At 38.2% G+C, this 11,943-nt stretch overlaps 1 protein-coding gene across 20 annotated transcripts in view; it reads right to left on the bottom strand.

Annotated features, from left to right (window-relative positions):
* Positions 1-6,122: 6,122 nt before the first annotated feature.
* LOC130906179 (peripheral-type benzodiazepine receptor-associated protein 1) overlaps positions 6,123-11,943 on the bottom strand; it is a 75,434-nt gene continuing 69,613 nt past the window's right edge. For 19 of the 20 annotated variants that reach the window (XM_057820171.1, XM_057820172.1, XM_057820177.1 and 16 more), the window contains one exon: positions 6,123-11,305. In XM_057820171.1, coding sequence (XP_057676154.1) covers positions 11,051-11,305 — 255 coding nt within the window. In that variant the 3' untranslated portion in view covers positions 6,123-11,050. The remainder of the gene's footprint in view (positions 11,306-11,943) is intronic. The other variant, XM_057820184.1, reaches the window with a different exon arrangement.

The raw sequence follows: 11,943 nt of genomic DNA, 5'->3' as shown, positions 1-11,943 counted from the left end.
ACATTGGACATCCAATTGATTTGGACTCCGAGGGGCGAATGAACGGTCATCAATTATATTGAAAGACTAGAAAATGCAATTTCTCTAGGAATTGAGATGGAAGCTTTGCTTTCACAGGTACACGTCCTGCTGATTTCAGGTCACTTTCTGTTGATTTGGGGACATTTTAGGGTCACTTCCAGTTGTTATCAGGTCATTTCATATTGATTTGGAGACATCATATGGTTACTTCCAGTTGACATTTTGACGTACATACGCGTCAATGGAATCCAAGTACATTGGCACCAATGGTATTGACATATATGGCCGTCGATGGCAAGGACGTACATGACCGTCAATGGCATGGACATACATGGTCGTCAATGGCATGGACATACATGGCCGTCAGTGGTTTGGACATACATAGCCATCAATGGCATTGGACGTACAGTACATTGGTGTCAATGGAATGGGACGTACATTGGTGTCAATGGAATGGACATACATTACTGTCAATGCAATTCAAGTACATTGGCATCAATAGAATCGAGATACATGGCTGTCAATGGCATCGACGTGCATGGCAGTCATTGGCAAGGAAGTCAATGGCATGGACGTGTGCATGGCTGTCAATGGCATTGACTTACTTGGGTGCCAGTTGATTGTCAATGGGCTGTTATGTTAAGTTTTTGATCAAAAATCACAACTACCCGTTTTTCTGCCATTGAAAATGAGGAAATGAATGAAACGATGTACATGGTAATGGCATCCCATTAGATACGATTGGGATGGGGCAACCTTCGGTTTTTGGCAAATTCTGTATACAACTTTTATGCCCCTTACCTTCCTCAAATTTTTGGTGATTTATGCAATCGGGAAAAACAAGGTAGGACTAAATACATTTTGAGAAAAAAAAAATCTTTTTAAAACCTGCGTTTTGGCGCGAACGGTAATTTTTTTGGGGGGGGGGGGGGGGCAGTCGAAAATTTCCCTGCGTTGCACGACAATTCTGGTCATTTCGATATTTGAACGGTGTCAATAACATGATATTCAAATGCCATTAAAAAAAAAATAACAAGATGGTTGCTTTTGCATTACATGCAAAATTACCATCATTGAGCATTCATAGCAAGTCCTTTCAGTTTAAATTATTTGGAAATCTATTGTTATCAATGGCAGGCTACGAGTTCAAGACAATGAAATTTTTAAAAAATGTATACATTTATTATTTATAATACTATTTATTCATGAAAAATACATGAAAATAATGATTAATAATGAAAAAGAGTTCAAAATGAACTACGACTGCCTGACTGCCTCTTCTGGCTTACTTGAACCATACAGCAACTATCAGCCTGAAATTAATTACTGTAATTAATTAGCTCTGAGATAATAAAATTAATAATATTTTTTAAAAAAGCCTCAGAGGATTGATGTGTATACATACCTAGAACATACCTAACAAATTTCATTCTGATCCACCCATGAATAAGAGAGGAGCAGCAATTTTATTCAGTGACCTGGTATTTTGGTCATGTAGTTTCACATTCATTTGAAGTGGGAGTGTTGGCAGTGAAGGAATGACAATTCAATCAAAATGGATTGGACATCTAGCACCGTCAGTGGCACTGGAACATAAGCATTTACAGCTTGTACTCCCTTTTTTAAACAAACTGGATGTCTTATCATTGTCAATGAAAATAAGTTAATATTGTTGAATGCATTACCCAAAATGTACACGGACGTCTTTGTGGGTTAAGTTCAGTTGTTGTTTTTTTGGATTACCTGAAATAGTCACTTGTCCTTTAAACACTTTAAAGGCAGAATCTGATGTCAATGCTCCAGTCTAAGTATAAATGTAATTTTTAAAATATGCTTTATTGTGGAACTACAAGTATTTGTCGGACTATAAGTTGCACCATCAATGAATGGGTGCGATTTAAGACGCAGTAGTGTGTATTTGTCTTTGAGCACTTTACTGGAACATTACACTGTAAAAAAAAAAAAATGCACCAACATAATAGGTTTGAAGTCATTTAGCACAACACAAATTCATACGTAGGGCGCACTGACAATTTTTGTGAAAATAAAGGATTTTTAGTGCAAGATGTAGAGTTATAGCTGGGATTGACATGTGTTAAGAACGTGTTTTGCTATGGGTAAATCAAGTCAGAAATCTTGGCGTAATTATTGACTATGACCTAAAATTTGATAGCCATCTAAAGTCCGTCACTAAATCTGCTTATTACCACTTTAAAAATATAGCCAGAATTAAGGGGCTTCTGACTCATCAAGACATGGAAAAACTTATGCATGCATTCATTTTCAGTAGATTGGAGTATTGCAACGGTATATTTGCAGGTCTTGATAAAAAATCAGTCAGGAAACTGCAGCTAGTACAGAATACTGCAGCCAGAGTCCTCACAAATACAAGGAAACTGGACCACATTACACCAGTTTTGAAATAGTTACACTGGCTTCCAGTGAGTCAAAGAATACACTATAAAATACTACTGCTCGTCTTCAAATCACTTAATGGCTTTGGACCAAAATACATGCTTGATTTGTTAGATTCCTATGAAACATCTAGACCCCTAAGGTCGTCTGGAACCGGTCTCCTGTATGTTTCAAAAACAAGAACCAAGCAGGGTGAGGCAGCATTTAGTTATTATGCTCCTCACCTCTGGAACAAGTTACCTGAAGGTCTGAAGTATGCTCAAACTGTTAGCTCCTTTAAATCAGGGCTAAAAACGCTTTTATTTAGCACAGCATATCCATAACTGTCTATATGTTTCAAGCTATTTGCTTTCTATTCCTCTTGTGCTTTATCTCCATTGCTGATTTCAATTAGTAGTATTAGTAGTTTTATTAGTATTACTAGTATTAGTATTACTAGTATTAGTAGTAGTATTTTTTTTTCTATTTGTGATTAAATGCAATTTTTATGTATAATTCCTGTTTCGATTGTCTTTGTTTTTACGTTCTATTGATTTAATGTGATTTTTATGATCTTCATGTGATGTAAAGCACTTTGAATTGCCTTGTGTTGAATTGTGCTATATACAGTGCCTTGCAAAAGTATTCGGCCCCCTTGAACCTTGCAACATTTCGCCACATTTCAGGCTTCAAACATAAAGATATAAAATTTTAATTTTTTGTCAAGAATCAACAACAAGTGGGACACAATCGTGAAGTGGAACAACATTTATTGGATAATTTAAACTTTTTTAACAAATAAAAAACTGAAAAGTGGGGCGTGCAATATTATTCGGCCCCCTTGCGTTAATACTTTGTAGCGCCACCTTTTGCTCCAATTACAGCTGCAAGTCGCTTGGGGTATGTTTCTATCAGTTTTGCACATCGAGAGACTGACATTCTTGCCCATTCTTCCTTGCAAAACAGCTCGAGCTCAGTGAGGTTGGATGGAGAGTGTTTGTGAACAGCAGTCTTCAGCTCTTTCCACAGATTCTCGATTGGATTCAGGTCTGGACTTTGACTTGGCCATTCTAACACCTGGATACGTTTATTTTTTAACCATTCCATTGTAGATTTGGCTGTATGTTTTGGATCATTGTCCTGTTGGAAGATAAATCTCCGTCCCAGTCTCAGGTCTTGTGCAGATACCAACAGGTTTTCTTCCAGAATGTTGCTGTATTTGGCTGCATCCATTTTCCCGTCAATTTTAACCATCTTTCCTGTCCCTGCTGAAGAAAAGCAGGCCCAAACCATGATGCTGCCACCACCATGTTTGACAGTGGGGATGGTGTGTTCAGGGTGATAAGCTGTGTTGCTTTTACGCCAAACATATCGTTTTGCATTGTGGCCAAAAAGTTCAATTTTGGTTTCATCTGACCAGAGCACCTTCTTCCACATGTTTGGTGTGTCTCCCAGGTGGCTTGTGGCAAACTTTAAACGAGACTTTTTATGGATATCTTTGAGAAATGACTTTCTTCTTGCCACTCTTCCATAAAGGCCAGATTTGTGCAGTGTACGACTGATTATTGTCCTATGGGCAGACTCTCCCACCTCAGCTGTAGATCTCTGCAGTTCATCCAGAGTGATCATGGGCCTCTTGGCTGCATCTCTGATCAGTTTTCTCCTTGTTTGAGAAGAAAGTTTGGAAGGACGGCCGGGTCTTGGTAGATTTGCAGTGGTCTGATGCTCCTTCCATTTCAATATGATGGCTTACACAGTGCTGCTTGAGATGTTTAAAGCTTGGGAAATCTTTTTGTATCCAAATCCGGCTTTAAACTTCTCCACAACAGTATCTCGGACCTGCCTGGTGTGTTCCTTGGTTTTCATAATGCTCTCTGCACTTTAAACAGAACCCTGAGACTATCACAGAGCAGGTGCATTTATACGGAGACTTGATTACACACACGTGGATTCTATTTATCATCATCGGTCATTTAGGACAACATTGGATCATTCAGAGATCCTCACTGAACTTCTGGAGTGAGTTTGCTGCACTGAAAGTAAAGGGGCCGAATAATATTGCACGGCCCACTTTTCAGTTTTTTATTTGTTAAAAAAGTTTAAATTACCCAATAAATGTTGTTCCACTTCACGATTGTGTCCCACTTGTTGTTGATTCTTGACAAAAAAATTAAATTTTATATCTTTATGTTTGAAGCCTGAAATGTGGCGAAAGGTTGCAAGATTCAAGGGGGCCGAATACTTTGGCAAGGCACTGTAAATAAATTTGCCTTGCCTATATGTTTAAATGTATGGACTGAGACTGATACGTCAGGACTTAAGGACATGGGGTGGGAGCAAATAAGTTTTACTTCTTATAACTCCTTTTTGAATATTCCTATTTTTGTCTTTCTTATATTTTATTTGATTGTTACTGATACCCATGTATTGAATACATGAAATAAACATGTTCATCATCAATTTAAGTGTGCCTTTTACTCCGAAAACCTATTGAAGATCTTAAAATGAATACATTAGATGAATTACATACTGTAGTGCGTTTACCATTTACCATTTTAATTGCCTGGAAAATATGACATTATAACCTATCGGCCCAACATCTGTAGGAGGCAGAGTGTTAAGACGGAAGAGAAGGAGAGCGGCTGTGACTGTTAAACCTCTTCCTGTGGTTACATCACGTGGTCGCAGAGGGTTCAAAAGGAGGCGAAGACTTCTTCTTCGTTCACTTCTTGAGTCGGGCGATGGCACCTACGAGGCTGGCGGAAGATGGGTGCTTCCAAAAAATGGACGAAAAAGTAGAGGTAACGTATGATACGTAGACAGCTTTGTTTACTCTATTGCGATAATGGTAGAATAATTTTATAAAAACTTGGAATAAGGTCTAGAAATAAGTTGTAAATATCTTTGAATTGACTTTTTCTTGCTATGCAATGTTTAACATGTGTTTGTATGGATTTGTTTACTAATTTTAAATTAGAAAATTGTCAACTTTTCGCTTTTTAATTCAACTTGTGAATATGACCGAAAAGCTTACTCACGCTGGCCAAAATGGCTTCCTCAAGATAGCGCTTCTTCCTGTACGTGGCAGCCTTCTTTGACTTGAAGACATGAGAGAGCCATTTTTCTAACTTGGGGGGAAAAAAGCAAGAGATTTTCATTATTAAATAAACTAGTCAAATACACTTTTCAACGGTAAATGTTTCTTTTTCTGTAACTCTAAAGGGAAGTTCATGTTAAGAGGTTGAGTAGTGAACATAGGCTCAGTGTGGGGATTGTGGCGTGTTCATGTGCAGGTGCAGAAGAGTGACTTCAGTCGACAAAGGAACAACGGACATACAGTGCAGTCATCCATAAAGTAGAAAGCACTACTAAACTCCTCACCACAGTGTAGTGTTTCCTACTTTATGGATGAGTGTACTGTTGGCTTCAGGGACTCGACGGCCTCTCCCCGGAAGTCAAAAAAGAGGAAGCGGCTTTTGTCTCGCGAGGCTACACGTTACCCAGCGTGCTGTCTCCAAAAGTTCACATGGATGACGTGTGGCGTAGAGCAAAGCTTGCAAATTCTTGTATCACTATTTCCACTGGGGGTTGAAAAAGACAGTTATTTGTACATGAAATAAAATGTCACAAGTATGAAATAAAGAATCAATACAACGTTTGACTTCCTTTTTTTTTTTTTTTTTTTTTTTTAATAGTTCAGAATAAAACTCACATGCTCTGTGGTTTAATGTGAAAATATACATACTTTATTTCATGTAAAAAGACTCATGTTTTAAATAATATTGCATACCACGCCTTTATCGCATCAACACTGCATGAACATGCAAAAGAATATATGTACAGATGAGCTTCAAATAGGTAATAAAACATTTTTATAATGTGATATAAAACCAATTTTACAATATAAATTCAGGAAAAAGATCAAACACTGTTCATTATATACACAACTCCTCCAACTATCTTTACACTGCATTTCAGCAATCTACAAGTCAAAGAAAACAAATAAATAAGGCAGAATATGGGCATAATATTGGTTTCATGCAATCAAACATCTTGTAAACACCATAGTAAGACTAAACCATGTCTTCTTGTAAGGCTAAATACTGTTAACTACGTGTATGTGGGTTTTATGTAGAGTGGGAGCAGTGCAGGAGAGATAATACTTGTGCGTTCAAGGCCGAAAATACAACAGCAGAAATATGTTTTTATACACTTCAGAAACAAATCTGTCCTCTAAAAAAAATGATCGCAGCCTTGCCTGCATGTCGGCTATTTTACAAAATAAAGCGTTCAAATGATGACAACGATCCCTCACCCATTTACAGTCTTGGCATCGTCATGCACCCTCTGACTAATTGCTTAACTACTCAACTAGGTTAAGTAACTAACACGACATGAACTTGAACAGACTCTCCCCCTTTGCCGCTTATCAGGAAAGTATAAGCACCTCAAGCATTTGGCATTTTCTTCACTTTTTCTATTTCTTAATGGGGGGTTTGGAGGGCTGCTCAGCTACAAAGAACCTGAGAAGTTACCAACAGGAAGAACTGCGGGCGCTGTTACAAGCTCACACATTTCCTTGTACTGCACTTCGTGCACAAAGTACAACACAATTCACACAGCATCCACAAGCCTCGGAACAATACGTAGTGGACTGCTATTTTTCTCCAACTGAAACAGAAGTGATCATGCTTTAGTGTGAACATTTATGCTGACAACTTCAGTCACACTGGACTGGATCACATATAACAGCTTAACATGTCACACACCCACCTCAAGATATAGTTGAGGCCAATCAGCACAGACCTGAGTGGTACATTTTCATGAATTATTAAGTTTTTCTTAATTCCGAAAAAAAAAAAAAAAAACTTTTTTATGTTGTTTTTTTTTTTTTTTTTTGCCAAAAAGGAAATCGAGCAACCAATTATTCAAACGATTATTCCATGTGAGTTTTTTTTTATAGTTATTGCTTGGTATTTGGGGGCTGACAGGATAAATAAGGAAAGAGAAAATAAGTTTTGCACTTTAAGTACATTACTCATAGACTTCACTATCAGTTGACGGGAAACAGGGCTCAGGGCCGATCCGTAGGGGGCCTATTTTCAAAAACTTAAAATTAAAATATTCTCAAAACCAAAGCCTCTAGCGACCTAAATCCAAAACAGGCATCTCCCTTAGGCATATATGAGTCTCCATGAGCAGAGATTAAAAAAAAAAAAATTCAAAGTTGTCTCCGATAAAACCCTGATTAATAATTTTTTGTTTAAGTAATATATAACAAAACTTAAAATGGCTATAAAATTCTAAAATTTTACACTAAATGCTCAAAAATCACCAAATGCAGGGATAATCACAGATATTTTCAGGATCAACAGCAATATTTAACACCTCATTTAAGTTTTTGTCCAAAATAGCAACTTAGTTTTTAATTTAGTGCAAGTTTTCAACCGCTAATAAATCACTCAATTTTCACATCAGAAACTTTACAGAATATTTGAGGAAAGCATGCAGAATCATCCTACTTTTACTCAACAAAAGCAAATTTGGCATTTTTCTATATACAATCGCAACTAATTTAGGTTGAATTTCACTATTTTGTAGAGATACAAAATCCAACATAGCGGCCGTCACAAAACAGAGCTTTTTAAGTTGAAAATTCTTGTAAATAAATGCTTACATTGCAGAATTTCTATAGATATGAACATATAACAGTCAAGATTCTTGGTGTTAAGCAAAAAACGGGCAGTTATCGTTCATTTTACGTAAATATTTCAAGTCAAAGTTACGATATTGTGTAATCCAACATGGAGGCCGTCACAAAACAAAGCTTTTTAAGTTGAAAATTCTTGTAAATAAATGCTTACATTGCGGAATTTCTATAGATATGAACGTAAAACAGTCTAGATTCTTGGTGTTAAGCAAAAAACGGGCAGTTATCGTTCATTTCATGTAAATAGTTCAAGCAAAAGTTACGGTATTGTGTAATCCTACATGGCGGCCGTCACGAAACAAAAAGCTTTTTAAATTGAAGATTCTTGTAAATGCGTAAATCCCACAAAAACAGTCCAGATTATTGGTTAAAAGCTGTGAGTTTATCACAGTAAAAGCTGCCACGACGCTATGCCTGGCCCGGCCCCCTACGGGAAGCCATGGCGCAATGTCTGTCGGAGCTGTCTCGTCAACTGATAGTGAAGTCCATGTGTTACTTTTGATAAAAATTTTAAAATTTTATCAGCCTGTATAGAGCAATTGACTATTTTTGATAATTAAAAACAACCCTAACCCTATAACGCCTGGTGTACACATACAGTACATAGACATCACATTTTGGGTCAATATTAACTCATTGGCTGCCAATGACGGCGATAAACATCCAGTGTGTTTCAATTGGGAGAGGTGGCAGCGAGTGAAGCAACAAACGTTCATTCGATACCACCCACCCACTTCAAATGGACAGGACGTTTACTATTGGTAAACTCATTTTGACGAGATTTAATCTTCACATTACACTATGAAACCCATTCTCATTCATCAAACTCATTTAAATTCACAACTGAAGGACGAAAAGAGCCACACAATTGGACATCTATCGCCGTCAATGGGACACAGTGAGGTAACATTTGCTATACAAGTGTGGCCTACAATACCCAAAAAGTGATGTATTTTTACCTTTATATAAATCCCTCAAAAGTCTTCTGAAAACACCATTCTGGTCTTCTATTATTGCATCCTAAATACACCTACACTCTGGCCAGTGGTGACAACTTAAAGATTTTCTTCAGAAAGGCATTTTCTTTCAAAAGCGCGCACACACACGTACACACGCATGCACACTATCTTCCATTATTATACTTTTTCAATGAGAATGTATTAAATATTTCAGTGCCACTGACGATGGTAGACGTCCAGTCGTGGCTCTTTTCATCTTTTTAATTAGTGCTGTGCAATATGGGGAAAGAATTTATCACGGTATGGTCCATATTATATCACAATATCGATGTGCCAAGATATACATTATATTTTACTTAAAAGTATGTAATACTTGTTACAAGTAGTTTTGATTTTTAAGACTGCCGTATACAGGTAGTCCCCGAGTTACGACATACCCGACGTGATTTCGACTTGACGACACCGGAGTCTCGTCCCCCATTTTGTCTCCAGTCATTTATTTATCTTTGTCACGTAACAGTAACCTCTTCCAGACTTATATCCCGCTTAATTCCCGTGTGATGGCTTTCAGACATGGGGAGATGAACTGGGAATTACCCAGGTTGAACACTTCCAGACTCGCCGCTCTCCGTGCGGGGATCGGGATTTTATAACCTGGACATTACGTCATTTTTGGTCGGCATTATCTCCTCTTACTCGGCTCCAAGATCCAGTAGCAATTTAATTTTAGCATGTTTCCACTTTAATTTTGCCATATTGATAATTGTGATGTTTGTTTACCGTTTTTCATCTTATTGCGAAGGAAAAGGAAATAACGATCGGCCCGGCAGGATATTTATGTCATCAGCCTTCATCATTAGCCTTTGCGCTGTGACCCGGGACATAACCGGCTGCTTTTGCGTCTCGGTTAAGTCCCGAACGTTGTACTAGGACGCGACCCGGTTAATGTCCGTGTCAGTCGACCTGGAAAATTGCTTACGGACATAATGGCTACCCAGAATCCTGGGTCTGTCCGTGTCAGTCGACCTGGAAAATTGCTTACGGACATAATGGCTACCCAGAATCCTGGGTCTTAACCGGAGTTCAGCGAATGTCTGAAAGGGGCTAGTTTCTCGTCCAGCCACCTCTTAGCATTGATGGTAAGTACAGCATGTTACTTTTTACTTTATTTTATTAATATGACTTATAATACATGATTTTGGCTAGTTATTTTGAAGATTTTGGGAGTATTTAGGGGTACATAAATGGTTGATTCCAATTTACACTGAAATTCTGGTTAGGTCGCTAGCGTAGGAACAGAACTTGTTCGTAACCCAGGTACAACCAGAATAATAATAAATTAATATTAATACTGGAACGAATTGTGTTGCCTGTGTTCCGTGTGGATTATGTTGTTATTTTCAATTGTCTCGCATGCATTATTCACGTACGGTTAGCAGGGGAAGCCAACAACTATAGAGGGTGACATCTTGAGTCTGATTAGTGGTACTACTATGGCATATGGAATCCCATAACTGCAGCAACTCAGCTCAAATTGGGTACCGTCTGCTGACCAAAATGTGCGTTTAGGAAACCGGTCTATTTATGGCGATAAAAACGATAGACATGTAACATATCGAAAGTTTTACATCGTTTTGACCTGATTCATCATATAACACTATTTGGGAGGCCAGGCAATGTATGAACAAACATTTATTCACTGCCAACCTCCCAGTTCAAATTGATTGGACGTCTACTTGTGACAAACTCATTTACAGTAAATACACAGCAGAAGGATGAAATGAGCAGTGTGATTGGACGTCAATCATGACTGTTGCTCCCAACTTGTCTAACAGTGTTCTAAGGCAAATGTACAATTAGCGACAGTTTTTAGCTCTGACAGCCTCTAATGAGAAAAAGTGCTTCATTTAAAAAAAAAAAAAAAAAAAAAAAAAAAAAAAAAGCATCAAGTTTGAGGTCCTGCCTTTCATTCTTTCTTGCTGGAGCCAAACCTTTTGAATAGTTTCTTGCCTTTGGAGAAGAAGCCTTTCTTCTTCTTGCTTTGTGCAGAGCAGGCATTCACTGGAGCTGGGCCTGGAACCGGGTCTGATGTGGTGTTTGCGGGCAGTTGCAGATCTGGTAGTGGTTCTGAACGCTCCGTTAGGTTGGGTTCTGTTTGTGGCAGCAGAGTATTCTGGCTTGTTGACGGACCTGGATCCTCAAGCTCGATAGAAGAGCTTCCCTTTGTTGGGAAAAAGACAAGTTGGTTAAGTTCTGTTGAATCGACTCACAAAGATTACCGTATTTTTTCAGACTATACGTCGCATCTGAGTATAAGTCACACCAGCCAAAAAATGTGAAATGAACAGGAAAAAAACATATATAAGTCGCACCGGAGTATATGTCGCATTTTTTGGAGGAAATTTATTTGATAGAATCCACCACCAAGAACAGACATGTCATCTTGAAAGGCAATTTAAAATACAATAGAGAACAACAGGCTGAATAGGTGTACGGTATGCTAACATTACATGACGCTATAAATTAGATCTGGCCTAAAAAATCCAGCCCAACCCGACCGGCCCGTGAGTATTAAAGCCCGACGAGGCCCGAGCCCGATCAATTAACTTGATTTGCTTGCCTGAGCCCGAAAAAACCCGAAGTTTTATGTTTTATTTGTAGGCACGAGCCTGAAAAAAAAAACCTGAATTTTATGTTTTATTTGTGAGGACTCAGGATAAGGAGGAAATGCGGGGATGGGATGCGTGGTCGCGTTTTGTGTGATCACGTTTGTGACGATGCCGGTGCATATATGCATAATGATGACAAATTAAAGCCTGTCTTTGGTAACAAATTCTGCCAGTTAAACAAGACTGAAAG

Source organism: Corythoichthys intestinalis, chromosome 18 (assembly GCF_030265065.1).
Source record: "Corythoichthys intestinalis isolate RoL2023-P3 chromosome 18, ASM3026506v1, whole genome shotgun sequence".
NCBI lineage: Eukaryota > Metazoa > Chordata > Actinopteri > Syngnathiformes > Syngnathidae > Corythoichthys > Corythoichthys intestinalis.
This window is presented reverse-complemented; position numbering and strand designations above follow the sequence as displayed.